Source organism: Scleropages formosus, chromosome 15, assembly GCF_900964775.1.
Source record: "Scleropages formosus chromosome 15, fSclFor1.1, whole genome shotgun sequence".
In the NCBI taxonomy this organism is placed as follows: Eukaryota; Metazoa; Chordata; class Actinopteri; order Osteoglossiformes; family Osteoglossidae; genus Scleropages; species Scleropages formosus.
The window spans coordinates 22628155-22645700 of record NC_041820.1 but is presented as its reverse complement, the minus strand read 5'-3'; the positions used below and the strand labels follow the sequence as shown (position 1 = coordinate 22645700).

The 17546-nt window shown below is 44.4% G+C and overlaps 1 protein-coding gene across 4 annotated transcripts in view; it reads left to right on the top strand.

Moving 5' to 3' along the window:
- Positions 1–17546, top strand: part of kiaa0586 (KIAA0586 ortholog) — a 139526-nt gene that overhangs the window by 69935 nt on the left and 52045 nt on the right. For all 4 annotated transcript variants that reach the window (XM_018764204.2, XM_029258351.1, XM_029258352.1 and 1 more), the window contains exons 15-17: positions 9503–9657; positions 9894–9977; positions 14258–14377. In XM_018764204.2, coding sequence (XP_018619720.2) covers positions 9503–9657; positions 9894–9977; positions 14258–14377 — 359 coding nt within the window. The remainder of the gene's footprint in view (positions 1–9502; positions 9658–9893; positions 9978–14257; positions 14378–17546) is intronic.

The following is a 17546-nucleotide window of genomic DNA, read 5'->3' as shown; positions in this document are numbered from 1 at the left end:
TGGGACTGAAGACTTTTATCTGCCAGTTATGGCGGGAGGTATGTCTCACTCTGCATGTCTGTGGAGCAAATGGACCTGTGCTTTTTTTCCCCCACACATGGATTTTCAAAGGCTACTCACTCAAGAGTGTGTGCTCTGCGTCTTTCTTATTGTCTCTGTCATAAATAATATAAATATGTAAGTTAAAAAGAGAAAGAGAAAGAGATAGAGAAAAAGATAAGATGGCGCCCACCGTGGCAGATGTCTCTGTGTAACCATTCAATTGTATGACTATAATAAATATTGCTTGTAATTATATAGTACCTATTAAATTATGTGAATTACATTCTAAGAGTAATAAAATGTATATTTTATGTATGTATGCTACTATTTCCATTCTTCCTTACATTCAAAGATTTTTTTTTTGTTCTTTCTTGTATTTATTATAAGAAAGGCAACCGACAGCTACTGCACTATCTAGTCTCGTCAGTGATCGCAGCTGAAGTCATGCTGAAGGTCAAATACATTGCAGATTAAACCACTATCCTGGATTCAGAACAAGAAGCAGCAACAGTGACCAGAGCTTCAGCTTTAGAGACCTTGGCACAAAGTACAACACCAGGAAGAGCCGTACTGTCTTTATAGACTTCCAGAAGGTGTTTGACAGGGTCTGGCATGCAGTCTTCTGGGCAACCATGAGGAAGTACAGCATAAGTGCCAGCTTTATCAGAGTTGTAGTACAGCTCCTCAGTGCCACCTTAGTTGAGTGGATCTGCACTGTTGTTAGAGTCAGACAGGTCTCTCCACTCTCTTCCACTCTATAGCATCTTCCTTAAAAGAATTGTGAGTTGTGGCTCTTTACAGGATCACCCTGGAACAGTAAGTATAGGAGGCAGGGCTACCAGCAGTTCATGTTTTGCTGATGGCACTTGGAAATGGAAACCGCTAAACTGGCACCATCCCGCCTCCATTGACAACCTACTTCATTCCAACGAAGTGAACTTGAGGGAGAAGAAACATAAAGTTAAACATGTGTTCTGCATTGAGTGTCTTTTTCTGCATTGTGACAATTGAATGGTATAAGAGTTAAATAGCTCTTTTGAAAATTAGTTATTCAGTGAGTCACTCCTATTACATTAAGTGTGTGCAATTTTTTTGTATTAATCTGGGTAAACATTAGATGCTTGAATGTGACATGTCTTAAACATTTTAATTTTCTTATGCTGAGTGAGAAGTGAATTTGTAACATCTAATTATAGAACTAAGTTCTACAAATTTGGGAAACCTTTTAATTTTAAATATAATAAATTTTCACTTGATAACGTTAAAACAAATGTTTAAATGTGTTAATGTAAATTTATTTGCCACTTATTGTATTTTAGTGTTGAATGTGACTTGCCAAGTATATGAACATGTTTTCCTAGTTTTCTAGTTTTATATTGACTACACATCCACATAGACTCCAAATATGTGTCCATCTTTGTCTACAAATAGATGTCAGTGTCACTGTACATGAACTACGCACCCTCTCTAAAATATGCTACAGTAGGTTGTTGGTTTTCTCCTCTTGTGAAGTTAGCTTGCAAACTTACCACAAATTAGGTGGGAAACTGAAAATGAGCAGCTGTTCCACTCTTTGCTTTTGATGCTGTCCACCAGCTCTTTGTAGCTTGTTGTTTCTCTCTAAAGCTTTTTGGCATCTCTCATTCCTTTCCTCTGGGGGACCACATGACCACATCAGGCCTCAGTTTTGTCTCGACTGTGCAGCTACTGCTCTTGGTTTCCTTTCCTTTCCTTTCCTTTCCTTTCCAAGTCTTGTAAATGATTGCAGACGTTGCACTTATTTTCTTTCCTGCATTTCCCTGTCTGCTGCTCTCTAACATCACATCCAGCTTATCATCCATCAGTTTCCATAAACTATTTTCATTGGTTTTTGGCTAAATTGATTCTTTCCTTCACTGTGTCTGCTGAGGATTCTCTACCTTGGAAGGCTTCAGCAATTTCAGTCCCGATGCTGCCTTCTGGAAGAGCAGGTGCTAGAAAGCCTCTAGTACGTTGGATTGACTCCACAGAGAAATCATTCTGTGCAGTACTGTGGAGTCAGAGTCGGAAGCAATTATTGGGTTAATGGAGTCTGACTAAATGTATTGTATATGCCGGTGTATAAGTCGACCCCCAAAAATTAGAGGTAATGTAGGTTTAAGTCTATATTTGGTGGATAAGTCAACCCCCAAAATAATGTGCAACTTTTGGGCAGTGTTGTGGACTCGAAGTCGTGGACTCAGAGTCGGAAACAATTATTGTTGGAAACAATTATCTTACCTGATGTATTTGTTTTTCTTGCCTTATGCCTGTGTTAAAGCGCTCTGTGTCACTGCGTGAGAAGAGTGCTCTATACAAGTAAATTGAATTGAATTGAATATTGGGTTACTGGAGTTGGAGTCGAATGTTTTGTGTACCAGCTCTTACAGCCCTGCTCCTGTGTCTCACCAGCATCCAAGTGTGCCAAGCGCTGTACGTGTACATTTCTTGTGCAGCACCAGGACTTTGACTCATGAATTTTCCCTCCCGTTCCTTCATGCTTTCCCACAGATGCAGTGGACATGTTTTTGGCTCTTCATTTTATGTCCTTGGAACATGCTGGCTCATCTCCATGTGATCAGTCCTAGTAGATGTATCCTAGGGGATCCTGGGATCTTTCTCTCATTGTGACGTGGCTGTTTGTGTGTGCCCTCTCAGCACAGAAGTAGTTCAGGATGCCAGCCCCATTCTCCCTCTTTACCTTAGTCTTTCCTGGCTGTCACCTGTCTGTCCAACAACACCATTCTCTTCATCCTTGTCATCTACACTTTCCTAAAATTCACTTTGAATGTGTTACACAAAAAAAAAAGATAAAATTTTGTCTAACAGTTTTTTTTCCTTTTTTATCAAGCTCAAACCAGCTAACTGTATACTTTATACTCAAGCCGTTTGCTATTTTGATGTCAAAAATGAACCATTGTGTAATGGTGCTCGCTATCAGTGTACACAGAGAGAGTGACTAACTGTGTCGGGTTTTACTTTTCTTTGGATTGAGCAGCTGAACTGACATGAGTTTTTGTTAATTTGTTTGATAGTTTGTTTCTCCATTTTTTTTTTTTTTTTTTTTTTTTAATTACAGGACAGTCAATAGTGCAGTGAGAGAGGCGTTTGTCCTGAACTTCTCTACTATAAATACCATGCTTTTTAAATGGGTAAATACCACTTTGGATAAAGGTATCTGCTCAACAGAAAATGGATGATATGACTTCGTTTGGGTTAGCAAGTACCGTAGTACAGTAGTTAGAATTGTGAATCTTGCTGTCAAAGGGCTTGAATCCCACTTCCTGCTCAAGTACCCTTGATCAATGTTTTTACCCTGAATAAATTCAATAAAGTTACCCTGTTGTATAAATGGGTAAATCAGTGTAAATAGCTTTGGCACATTGTAGATGTTAACATTTTAGTTGCTGATAACATTCAAAAGCTTAATTTGAATCAAAGAGTACTGGCAAATTTTTTTTGACCTGTTGATTTTTTGCTGAATTGCTGAAGTCCTTCACCCCCTTAGTAAAGTTACCACTGTTTCCTGATGCTGCATGCAGCATTACTCATCTCCAGCTGAATCCTTTGAATATGCTTTCATGTTTAGAGCCACATAATCGATGGGTTCTACTCCTTGATTTTGCTGATTTCTGTGTCTTTGTAATTTTGTTGCGCTTCTGCTTTCGGGGTGTCTGAAACTCCCCCCACTGCATTGCGACAGGCATCATAGGCATCTCTTGCACGCTGTGTCCTGTGGCAGACACCTCACACCCCAGTGTCTCAAACTAGTTATCTACATGATGGAACTTGTGGCTTTCTCAGCATTTCCATCCTTTTTGTCTTTAAAAGCACAGGACGTGTCAGCGAGTCACCTCCGACTCTTGGCACCCATTTGTGTCTTCTCCAAGCCCAGAGAGGAACACAAGTGGATGTCTGCAGGGGGCAAACATGGGGTGAAAGGTAAAAACTCCACACACACAGCCTTAACTAGACTAAATCAATGCCCACCAAGCATTTCGGGAACTTTAAGGCACTGGCTTTACCCGCTGTGCCACTGTGTCCCACAGAAGTGTATGTTACCTGCTCTAATGCTGTAATTGTACTACATGTGGTTGCAGTTGTGTTGTGACACCCTTATTAGAGGGAGTGATCATGCTTTAATGCTAGAGTCACTCATTAGATCTGAGTTTCAGAGTGTCGACAAGCGGTGGCAGCCCACAGCTTGCTGTGAACCCCTCTGAGGCAAGTGCTGACTCCTCAACCACTTTACCTTGGCTCGAGCCTTGGGGAGTGTGACCACGGACACCCTGACACTTCCATGAGCTCTAAGCCCACTATTCACTATTTCCTGCCCCTGTGCCATGACTCCCAATAAGCACTGCAGTGTTTTTAAACTGTTGTGATGTCTGTAGCTGCACAGTGGCGCAGCATAAAGGCCAAAGGCCTAGCTACAGCGACGCTGCTCATCCATCCTAACAAGAACATGCCAGAATTGCTTGTTTTCACCTGCATTGTGACAGTCCTGCTGCCATGAAATCTAAGTGCATTCTATATGATTTTATTGTCCTACTCATAACTTGTGAACATGTATCAGGCCAAGGTAAAGATGGACCTCCCACAAAGCTCTCGGTGACGAAGATAGGTAAACGAACCCAAAACTACACACACACAGCCCCTGGCTAGCCTTGCCTGCTCAGTCCCAAGTCATTCTCATAAGGCCGGATCCTCACGCCTTTACTGCATTCTTAAGTGGACTTTATTAAAGCTCATAGGGACGTTGGAGGCGTAACTCAACTGGCAATGACTGAATGGCCACAGCTTCCTGTTTTCTCCAAATTCAGCAGCATCAGTTGCTATGTCTGAGTGTCAATGGCTTTAATTAACGGCGTTAAATATGTAAGAAGATAGACATGAACAAAAGCATGTCTATGGGCTCTTGTTTTATGTTTGGATGCCTTTAGAGGAGCTAAAAGAAATTGCTCCCTGTTGTTAATATGTTAATATATAATATAATAATATATATTTCCCTTGGGAAAATCCTCTGTGAAGCTTACAGAAAGGTTTTTTTCTTTATTTTTTCCCATGGGAGGATGGAAATATGGATTCTGATGCACAACTTCCTGTATCTGCCCTTGTTTTTAATCTCTCCAGTCATAGATAATGCACACAAACCATGGGAGCATGTCAGACTTCTGATAAATGAAGCTGTTCTGGAATTAAACTATGTATTTCTTACAGTGACATTCTTTTTAAACCCTTCAACCCATCAGAAATAGGAAACACAAGAATGCACACTAGGTGTTGTGACTGAGCTGTTTGTTGCCATTAAATTGCCATGGTTGGGCTTGAATAATTAATATATTTACTTTTAGCTACTTGTTGCATGTGTTTAAAGTTAATTAAAGAGAATGGGAGTCACAGACTGTGACAGACTGGTGTCCCGTCCATAGGGTTCTCTGCTTCAGTCTCATCTTTCCAGAATGGGGTCTGGAACTCAGTAACCCTGCTCCTGAAAATGGAATAAAGAAAGTGTTACAGGAAGTACTTAATTAATTATAACTTTATCTGAGCTTTTTATTATGCCTAACCCATGAGTAAATGCAGGCATGTGTGCTGTACTCAGCTTTTATTGATGCTCACGTAATGGTGGTGGATCCATCTGCGTTACCAACAGCGTGTTGCGACCAGGCAGGCTTGTCCGTTGAGCACCGAGTGTATCATGTTTCATTATTAAACTTTAACAATATCATCACGTTCCTACTCCTGTAAACTCGCTCTTCAGCAACTGCTACATGATATAATGGGGATGGAGCTGATTTCAGATTCTTCTCAAATTACAACTTTCGGAGACATATGAACCTGTATATGAGCTCTATACATATGTCTAAATGCATGCAAGTCTCAATGTATTTTAGTCTAATTTTTACATTTCATTTGATTACTTACCTTTCCGATACCATTCGTATGAGTTTTGCTTGTTGACACTGTTTATTTACGCTGTTATACCTCCCTCTTTGAAAGCCCGAGCTCAGGGAAGCCGAAGTGGTTCTGCACATGCAGCCTCTTCTCATCCTGCTCTCTATACCTTGCTCCGCTCCCATGACGTCACTTGCCACACGACTTTCTCGTGTCTCAGACCCTTTCGCGGCCTCAACCGTTTTGCCGGACCCTGTTTTTCTGCCTTGTCGACAAAATCCCATTCTCCAGGTATGGAAAGCAAATGTTCTTTCTTTTGGGAGACGTGGAGACCTGTGCTCATGTTTTTCACCGAATGCAAAACATGCAGGAGCTCCTCTCTGGCCACTCTGCTTCTTCTGTCTTTATTCTGTAAACATTTTGGCTCCGCTCTGTTCTCATCTCTCTCCGGAGCTCCAGCATGGCCGTCAGTGCTGCTCTGCACTGCGTCTCTGCAGATGTTTTGAGTGACGTGTTCAGGATGCTGGGATGTTCTGTGTTTGAGCTCCCTCAACACCATCTGTCATCCAGCGAGATGCTCTCCATGTCCCTGCCAGGCCTCCTCCTCTCTGCACTGGCCTGTTGCTCAGGGTCGCTAGGGCCCGTGACGCTTTGCGCTGCATGTTGTTGGTACTGTGCACAAAGACGATCTCATGTGCGAAAAGCTCCTGGGACACCTTTAGACGCTGTGCATACACTATGGACATTACAGGAAGAATTACTTGGCTGTGGTTGAAGCGTCATCTTAAATACGGGCATATTGAGTGTGAAAATGTTATGTTTCCTCTCCATAGAATGAATTTGTCAGCTCTTACATAATACTCTGCAATGTAGAATGTCGTAGTACACTAAAGTGAGAATGATATTTTCTTATTCTGCTTGAGTTTGCACTTTCTATGTTGGTCTTAAATTACATTACTGTTGAACAGCATGGTGCCACAACGAGAGGACGTGGGTTCGATCCTGTATGTGCGATCCTTGCATTTTCTCCCTGTGTCTGCGTGAGTTTTCTCCGGGTGCTCTGGTTTCCTCCCACAGTCCAAAGACATGCTGTTCAAGTCATACACCTTATTCACCAAGGTGACTTACACTGCTAGATACACTACTTATAATGGGTCACTCATCCTTACATCAGTAAAACACACTCTCTCTGTCACTCACACCATATGGGGGAACCTGGACATATTCACCATAAACATTTACATTACATTACACAAGTAGCTGCATGAAGGTTTATCCATTGTTCAACAGTTATGATCTCAGTTATAGAGCATGAACATTTACACATTAAGTGAACTTAAGAAATCATGGGAGAAATGAGTTTTAAGACCCTTGTTAAATATAGACAGAGGTTCAGCAGTTCTGAGTGAGAGTGAAAGGTCATTGCACAACATTGGAGCCAGAACCAAAAACCTTTGCTTTTGTTTTTGCACCTTTTATGCGTGGGACCACCAAGCAAGAAGATGTGGAAGGGCGTAGCAGTCTGGCTGGAGTGTAGCAGATGATCAACTGTTGTAGATATCTGGGAGCAGTTCTACTGAAGCTTTTGTAGGCCATAACCAGGGTGTTAAATTTGATCCGGGCAGCTATGGGAAGCCAGTGCAGAGAAGCGAGTAGAGGAGGTACATGGGAACACTTTGGTGAGTCAAACACAACTCGTGCAGCAGGATTCTGTATCAGCTGTAGAGGTTTCATGGCAGTAGCAGGAAGGCCAGACAAGAGACCTGCAGTAGTCCAGACGGGATATCATCATGACCTCGATGAGTAGTTGGGCAGAGTCTGTTGTGAGGTAAGGACGGATCCTGCAGATGTTATGTAGGATGTATCTGCAGGTCCAGCTTGTGGCTTCGATGTGCTGAGAAAAGGATAGACTTGAGTCAATCATCACTCCCAGACTCTTAGCCAAGGAGGTAGGCGAAACAAGTGAGTTGTCCAGTTTGATAGAGAGTTCATGACAGGAAGAGAGGCCAACTTGGAGGTGCAGGATCATAAAAAGTGTAGAAATCAAAATCTCACAATACCAAATATGATGAATGCCCTAAAGTGCAAAGTATTTCTAACCTAACAGCACGGTAGCAGAGCGAGTAATGCTACTGTCCCATAGCGCTTGGGTGGTGTGAGAGGACGTGGGTTCGATTCCCACTCACTTTGTGCCAAGTTTGCATGTTCTCCCTGTGTCTGTGTGGAGTTCCTTAGGTGCTCTGGTTTCCTTCTACAATCAAAAGACATGCTGTTCAGGTTCCCCCATACGGTGTGAGTGTCACAGAGATTGTGTGTTCACTGATGTATAGATGAGTGGCCCTTTGTAAGGAGTGCATCTAGCAGTGTAAGTGACCCTGGTGAATAAGGCGTGTAGGTTGATAACACTACATAGAGTTTATTGGAAGTTACTTTGGAGAAAAGTGTCTGTAAAAAAGTAAACATCTAACAAGTAGCCTAACCTGGACAAAAAAGTGAGCTTCACTGGCAGGCTTTTCTTTGGAAAAAAATGTCCACTCTAGAGCTGTTTGCGCAAATGATAAATAATATGAGCAACATATTCAGAGATCGCAGACAATCTAATACAACATGGTGCTGCGTGGGGTTGTTCTACAATGAGTGTACGAAGATTTTATGCGCGGCACGACATCCAAGAAGAGGACACTCTCTTGCTGCTTTTGAAAACAAACTATTGATCCATATTTACTTATGAATAACTCGGAGCGAAGCCAGCATGTTTGATGAAGCCCCTGATGGATTATGTGTAGTTTCAATTCGTTTACATGCAGGTTATTCAAGAATATCACAAAAGGAAATAACTCAAAGTCAGTAAATAAGATGGCAAGAAACTATAAATGAGGCATATTTTAAATATTTTACATTTTGAGCAAAAATGGTTTTTAAACATACTGAATTAATAAGTCATTTGTGCATTTTTTGAACCTGGCTACGATGTCCCATCCTGTCTGTTACATATATATATATATATAGCCTATGTATGAGCTGTCTGTTGTAAGCATATGCATTCAGTTTGAGAATACAGATTGTTGGTTGCAAAGCATTCCCTTCTGCTGTGTTTTTATTCATGACGTCATCAGCGATTACTCAACCTCGACTCAAATTTTATTACGTAACTGTCCACTTTAACAAATCTGAAGTCGTGCAATCCCTATTGTCTGGGGTGAAGTGAAAAAACCAGTGGTTTGTAGAGTAACGACACAGAGCTGTGTGGCCATATGAGCACCCCCTCCTTTGAGGGCTCTCATGTCCTGTCCTGTGGCCCCTGCCAAAAGCCCACATATTAAGGGCGCATGTCCTGTCCAAGGAAACCCCCACATTGTCTGAAATATGCAAAATAAACCACACACTAAAAGCCCTCACCAGATCAATGCCTTGAACCTGATGACTGCACACATTCTTGTACATGTGCTCACTTCAGTGCTGTTTCTGTCCCTTCCAGAAACAGAAAAGCTTTCTTAGATGTGTTACTTTTTCAAGTGATGTAACTGCTAGCCTTGCTTTCCAGGTAAACCCAGGGTGTATGACATGGGTCGCCAGCCTTCCCGCGTCCATACCGCACGTCCACCCACAGCTGTAGCACAAAGCCCTGTCCACAAAGCCAGCGTCACCTTGCTGGAGGTGAGCTCCAAAAGAAGGGGGCCGTCACAGCTCCAGGTGCAGGTGAGGTCTGTTCTGTCTCTTTGACACGTGTAACGTTAGGAGGAGCATGTAAAATGGCTCACCAGTGACCCATGTGTGTGTCTCTGTGTATGTATATGTGTGTTAGAGTTAGAGCATGGACTGGCACTCCTCCTTTACTCCTGTTTCCTTTTCCTGGTGAATGATAATGTCCACGCACTACACCTGATCCAGCTCCTCATAATAATAATAATGATAATAAATCCCATTGATTGCAGGTCCTCCCCAGTGTGAACATTGATGGTGTGTCCAGTGGAAGCCCATTGGTTTCTCCCTCACCTCCTCCAACTCCCAGTACCAAGGTATGACTCTTTGACGGCACCCACGCACAAACATGTTTTATTGAAAGTACACCCTATTTGTGCATGTCCATTAATTTCATTTGTTTGGTTGAATCCTGTACTACAGCCATCATGTGTTTTGTTGTGAGAGGTCAGCAATCACAGGTTATCATGAAGTGTTTGTTCATGTCAGGGGCACAGTGATCCAGAGCCTACCCTGGATGTGTGGGGGACACACAGATTTATTCACACACACACAAGCACACAAAATGGGTATCTGAGAGTCGCTGTTTCACCAAAAACATGTGTTTGGAGTGTAAGAGGAAACCAGAGCACCCATAGGAAACCCCTTGTGAAAACGAGGCGAACGTTCAAACTCCACACAGACCGAGCCGGATTTGAACATACGTCTGAAGAGCAATAGAGAGGTCCGACATGGAGGGCGAGTCTTTTCGGCTGTTTTGCATTTGATCTGCGGCACAGAGGAGCTGTTCATTGCTTATGTGCTTATCTGCATTCGCTGCTCTTATTCTTGTTGTACCAAAGTGGCCATGCGTCAATTTGAGCTTTCCGGTAGAAGCAGCGCACATCAGTCTGCAGCTGGACAGTGGAAAGGCTGATGCTTTCAGAACGCAGGAGTATATGCCAAGTTGCACACACTAGATGTGAACCCATCCACACTCCTGTGCCGTAACCAAAGCAACGGGGTCCGCTTTCACCTGAGTCTGCATCGCTGCCCAAGACAGCGTTAAGGGTGCCGCCATATCATCCGCTCACCTTCCCTGCAGCGTCTCCACGCGCTGCCCTTTGCGATTTGCCCATTTCACCAGCTCTCTTCACGGCCATGCTCATGTGGCGTCTGTGAGCGTGTTTCCATGGTGACAAGGCCTCTCCTGCTGTCCTCTGTTCTAGAACATGGCACTTAACCTGCTGTGAGGGAAAGTGATACACTCGTACCGTCTTGCTGTGTGTGCCGTCTAGGTCTTTCACACAAACATGGGATGAAGTGATTCCTGCCTGTGTGTTTATGTGTTTCGTGTGCTTGGTATTAATCACGCCTCAACCCCCTCCCCTTGACTCCCCTCTCCTGCTCACACATACACATTCGGGAAATTGAAATGCTTGGCCGTGGAAGTAGTGCGCAGAGCACTCGCCGCCCGCATGCTCCCCCACCTCATTGCTAGTCAGGCACATCTGGTTGCCTAGCAACCACAGGAATGTCTCTCAGGCCCCTGCGGTTGACACTGCAGTTGGAGCAGGCTGAGCGGGTGGGGCTGAATGATGCAACTGGCATCCACAGTGAGTGCACCTTCATCACACTGCCATCCCCGACTGCAGGCACTAGGAGCACATTTGTCTGGCCCTTTTCATGAATGAATGGCAACAGCGCGGGAGGCGTGAGCCACTGATGCCCTTGCGGTGGTGCTCTCGCACAGCAGGGATGCCTGTACAACATGAGCTGGGGCGCCATCGTCAGGCACTGCTATGGCGCTTTCTGAGCAGTACGGCAAGAACACAACTTATTTATCCCAAGTGTGTGTGTCTCTTGCTTGCTCTCTCTCATACAGTTTGCTGCATCATGACTAAACTTTCCTTCACTGTCAGCAGAGAGCAGAGAAAGTGGCTTTTCTCTGCAGTGGATGTAATGAGTCTGGTGACTGATGGCAAACGGGCTCCAACACACCAAGTGCTCTGTGTGTGTGTGTATGTTTAGCATGACCTTGTGCCTCTCCATGAGTGTCCCGGCTGCGCACTGCACTCACACTGCGGTGACGGAACACAAACCACTGTTTCTTGGTGCCTTTAGGATGTTAAAAGGTAGGTTACGGTGAGCTTATAGTGCACATCACCTATGCGCTCAGCATGTGTCTGCAGCAGGGTGTGAACCACAGGAGGCGCTCTTCAGCTCAAGTGGAAATACCTGCAAACACCTCCGTCTGCTTTCTGCTTTCTGTCTCAAAGTGTGAAGTAAGACTACGAAACAGTGACGTTTGGTCGGTTTCCTCCCCTGAAATAGGGCACCGTGAGTTGCCATGATGACGCTGGTGACACAACGCGCAGTTTCATGGACGCTGTTGTCCAAGAGAGCTCCTGTGTGGCTCAGCGAGACTCTAGCAGCAACAGGGTGCAGGTTAATCATTCAAAAAGAGCTCGTGTTGGAAAACGGTGCCGATGGGCTGTGTGGACACATACACACTTCTCTGTTACCCGCCCACCCGACATACTGCTGACTCATCACGCAGGGCACTGAAAAGGGCTGTTGGAGGAACTTCCCCGCTGAGAGCAGCTCATCGGTCTGAGCTGCTTCCTGCCTGAACGTTTTCATGGAGATGAATATGCGCATTTATCATGCTGTGCTGCAATAAGGATGATGAGGAGTGTGTGGAGCCTTGTTGTTGCTGTGCTCTCACTTTACAGTAGTGAATCTTCACTTGTTGGTATTCTTAAGTCTCCTCTCCAACATTCTCAGCGCAATTCTAATATTTGTGTTGCATGTTAACATCCAGTGTGATCCGGACCTAAATCTTCAGTAGATTTTCCTACCATTGTTGTGTGTGCTGCCTGCTCACACCCCAGAGTAGTCCCTGCTCTTGTCCCCACAGGGTCCATGATGGACACTTAACACACCTCTGCAAAACATTACAGTGGGGCTGGGAAGTCAAACAAGTCAGTGGACTGAAAATGCTTGTCAAAATTGTACAGTGTGTTAAAAAAATGGTCCCAGAAGAATGACTCAAAAGAGAAATGCGTGGATTGGGGACTGAGGCTACGTCAAGTAGGGGCACTGGGGATCACTTCAGACAGTGGCGGTGTCTGGCTTATGGCATCCTGGTACTCAGTGCCCCTCAGGGTGGGGCATCGCACACACTGAGCACAGCAGTACACCCGTACGGCACAGGAGCACAGTCACCTGATGCCTCTGCCTTTGTTCTGTGTGTTCAGGCGGTCAGTCGGTTGGTCAGTCAGTCTGTCTCTCTGTTGGCCACCTGCACTTGTAGACTGACTTGTGCAGGAGATTCAGACCCAGGTGGTGGAATTTGGCCCTTTTGGCTCCGGTGATTGTAGCTGAGCCAAGTTACCATGTTGTGAAGTGAATCAGCAGCGGTCCGTCTGACACAGGCTCAGCTTTGAGCTCTTGGCATCTGTGTGTTCACACACATACGCACACACAAGTGCAGTTTGCCAGAGCTCCAGGAGATGAGTCCACAGTGTGGCCATGAGTCACTCTGTGCTCTGGTGTGAGAGCTCACAAATGAATACGTTTCCGCACATAGCGGCACATCAAGACTGCACCAGTGGCCCTTCAGCCAGCTGAGAAGTGCGGTACTGCTGTACCATGGTAGAACTCCACCTCCTTTTCTTTCAGGTGACCTCTGCCAGCCCTGATTTATCCAGTTTCTGCTATGTTGCTTCATTTTAATAGTATTTTCCACAACCTTCCGTCATCCCCGCACTTTTATTATTTATTGCTTATGTTCATTACTAAATATGATGTGCTGTTACGTACTCTCAATCAGGGTGGTACACTTTTGTTTGAATCGTTTCTCCTCCTGCGGTCAGACACACTCTGCTTTAGTGTAGTGGACAGAGCTGTTGCCTTTGGATCCTAGGGTCACAGGTTTGAATTTCACCCTCAGCTGCAGTACCCTTGAGCAAGGTACCTAGCTGAAAATTACCCTAGTGTATAAAGAGGTAAATAAGTAAAAGGCTTTGGAGAATGGGGGGGTGTGGTGGCACAGTGGGTTGGACTGGGTCCTGCTCTCTGGTGGGTCTGGGGTTTGAGTCCCGCTTGGGGTGTTTTGCGATGGACTGGCGTCCCGTCATGGATGTGTCTCTTCCCCCTCCAACCTTACACCCTGTGTTGCCGGGTTAGGCTCCGGCTCCCCGCAACCCGTATGGGACAAGCGGTTCAGGCGGTGTGTGTGTGTGTGTGTGTGTGTGGGGGTGCGTGTGTGCGTGTGGGTGCGTGTGTGCGTGTGGGTGCATGTGTGCATGCGCTTTGGAGAATGGCCTCCACTAAATGTAGTATAACTTTCTGGAAGCATATTCTTCATATTGTCTCCTACGTGGAAGAGATTCTTCCTCTTGTGTCGCACTTCGTTGATCCATATTTGTGTGGTGCTGTCTCTGGCCTTCTGCTTTTCCCTTACCTGTTGGAGTTCCCAACTCTTAATGAATTTCTTATTATTAATCTCTGTGCTTGTTGTGGAAGAGCATTGTGGGTGTGGCGCACTGACTCCTACTGCATACGAGACTCTAAGAGCAGGTGCATTCTGTTGCTGAAGTCTCTCTACCTGCAGGCTGTGCAGCAAACACCCGTGGAGCCACAGCAGGAGGAGGAGGAGGAGGAGGAAGAAGAGGAGGATGAGGACAATGTCTTTCCTGGAACAGATTTCCTGGCTGTGGCTGACATACCCCAGGTTTGTCCTTCATGTCCAGCTTCTGGATTCCACTGGAGGTGGAGGTGTCTGTTACGTGACACTCACTCTATTTGTAGCACACCTTGGCAGAAATATGATGCTTATTGTCCCCTTTTCATAGATTCTTTTGCATGCTGCTGTTTGTATTCAGAGAGTTTGCGTTCAGAATGACTGAAAATGTTCCATCAGTACAAGATAAATCCGCCAGATAAATGATGGAGAAGAACCAAACACGGAACAATAAACATGTGGAACAAAAGATCGGGTTCCCTTTTGTTTGCAGCACCAGCAAGTTGAGAAAGAGCCCATTTAGATGATGATGAAATTCATCCGAGAGACAGAGTCCCTGATCAGTCATGCGGACAAAGACGCAGCCTCCCACATCTCCTAATAATGAGCAGTACAAGCAGTGCAGCAAATTGGGCGTTAGGCGGCGACCATGGTTTGGTCCTACAAGGGCGCGCGGCACCGGTCCATTTACATGAATATACTGCTGCAGTCATTAGTGCGTTGTCAAGGAAAAATTCAAAAGCAGCCATTTTTCTCATATATAGATGCTTTATGTTTCTCTGGAAGTGCATTATTTTTCTTTGTCAGGGTGACAGAAGAACACTTTATTCCACATTGCCCCCTTTCGGTAAGGAAGGGAGCCGCATTTGCACATTTATTTGGAAGCAGTGTTGTACATAAGGCTGTCGATAGTACCCTTACAAAAATCATCATTCATTTGCAGTTCATTTTTTTAATGGATTTTATGTATTTATGGAAATTAATCGATAAATCTGAATATTGAAAATGTACTTGTTATGAAAGCCCATATGTCGGCCTTTCACTGCAGAGCCGACGTGTCTGGCTGTGACGTGGTCTTAGCAGCTTTCATTTGTGAGTAATGTGTGACAGCCCGTCTGTCCTCTTTGTTTTTTTTTTTTGCATGATTTCCCATAATCGAAATACATTTCATAGCATTTGTAAATGCTTTGTTGATGACATCTGTGTTTTGTTTCCCTGCCTTGTTAACCCTTGAGGAACACCACCAGGATGACAGTAAAAAGCTGGCAAAAACACAGACACACACACAGAGCTGTAGCACTGAATTTGGGTCAACCTGAACAGTACTGTAAATATCCCAAGCTAATTACCTGTCTATGGTTTTACTGATAAATACATATTTGGCTTAAACAGCACTATTTGTAGACTTCCAAGCATAATGAGAAGTCCAAGAAAAAGACAGTTCTGTGTGGTTTTTATAAGCACAAGGTTTTATTGTAACTGTGACTGGACTTTCTATAGTATTTGCTAAATCTGATCAGGTTTTAATGATACAGAGAAAGACGGAGGCTAACATAGTCTAACTGAAAAACGATTGTGTATAATTGTTTGTAGAAAAGGCAAAGTAATTAATCCATTGTGTGCCTGTAAGTGGCGTCTCTTCTCCCCCCCACCTGGTAATTAAAATCAGGATAAGTGCTTCAATAATGCAACATTTTATAAAACTACATTCAAACCATAAAAATGTAAATATAATAGGCAGCAATTTGCCGTAATTACACCCTTTAAACTGCTGGGAATGGCATGCATTCCTTACTTCAGCAATCAGGCTTTTTTCCATCCCTATGAATGTGTCACCCTTTCAAAGCACTATGTAGACAGTGTACCTTGCCAGGAAACAGAGACCCAGAGCAACTTAAAACCACAGAGTAGTGCAAAGTTATGTCCACACGTTGCCTTAGAGCACATCCCATATCTTATGTACTGGCTACATGAGAACAAAGGCAAAGAAATTTATTGAAAGAGAACGTGACCACCATGTGATATGGAAGTTATAATCCCTCCCTTTTATCTTAGAAATGACAATAAGATCCATGGAGGTATTTTCAGACACAGCTGACTGTGTTGTGTTGCCACTGACATTACAGGCATGCAGGCTGCCCAGGTGGGAACTGGGTTTATCGCTGTTCACTTTACAAGTGACAGCTTTAAAGCCCACTTTGACAGGAGAACCGGCAACACACTGTTATGGCCCTTAAGCCCTGTATAATGGATGTTGGGTGTCTTGTCGTCAGACATACTCGCCTGTTATCAGGAAGAATAGTAGATGTTGGAAATGTACTACTTCTTTACTGAAACGACCCTCAGCGTTCAGTCATGATGCAGACAAGTTGCTGTCTTCTTGCGCCTGTTTGATTGAATATTTAGGGTGATGTGTTACACATTGGATCCGGGGGTGCGGTGGCGCAGTGGGTTGGACCGCAGTCCTGCTGTCTGGTGGGTCTGGGGTTCGAGTCCCGCTTGGGGTACCTTGCGACGGACTGGCGTCCCGTCCTGGGTGTGTCCCCTTCCCCCTCCGGCCTTACGCCCTGTGTTGCCGGGTAGGCTCCGGTTCCCCTTGACCCCGTAAGGGACAAGCGGTTCTGAAAATGTGTGTGTGTGTGTTACACATTGCTCACTCGTGGGGGCAGTCGGATGCTGAGAACCACATGAAAGATGATTCACAGCTAGGATGATGAGTTACTGCTGTATGCTAGTATATGCAAAATTAGCATCTTGCATGTCTGTGGATGAAGGCATATATGACATTTCACAAGATAGAAAGATTGGAGCAGGAAATGACAGCAAAAATAAAAGTACTCAGTATGGGGGTGGACAAAATAGAAGAAACATTAAAAAATATTTTAATATCAAGGACCAAGTAAGGAGTAGGGTCACCCTTTGTAATCAGAACACCCTTTACCATGTTTGTTGCAATGCTTTCTAAGAAGTCTTCACTTGTGTGTAGTGGGGTTTTGCACTGTTCTTTATGAAGAAAAGCCTCCAGTTCTTTGAGGGATGAAGGAGGTTGAAATCTACTTTGCACTTTGAACAACTTCCCATTAATGTTCAAAGATGTTTAGCTCTGCTGAATGTACAGGTTATGCAAGGCACTTGACTTTCTCCTGGTGTTCATGAAACCAATCTTGAGTTTGTTTGGTGGTGTATAGAGGCATTATCATCCTGAAATGTGGGAACATCATAAGGAACAATGTTTGCACCCTAGGGTGCACCAGACCCTGTAAAATGACCTTATACTCCTTGGCTGTTGTCTGACTCTGCAGAGCAACCGTTGGATTTTAGGACTCCCACGAGATAGGTGTCTATACTGTTATGGGTCCACCACCATGTGTGACAGTTG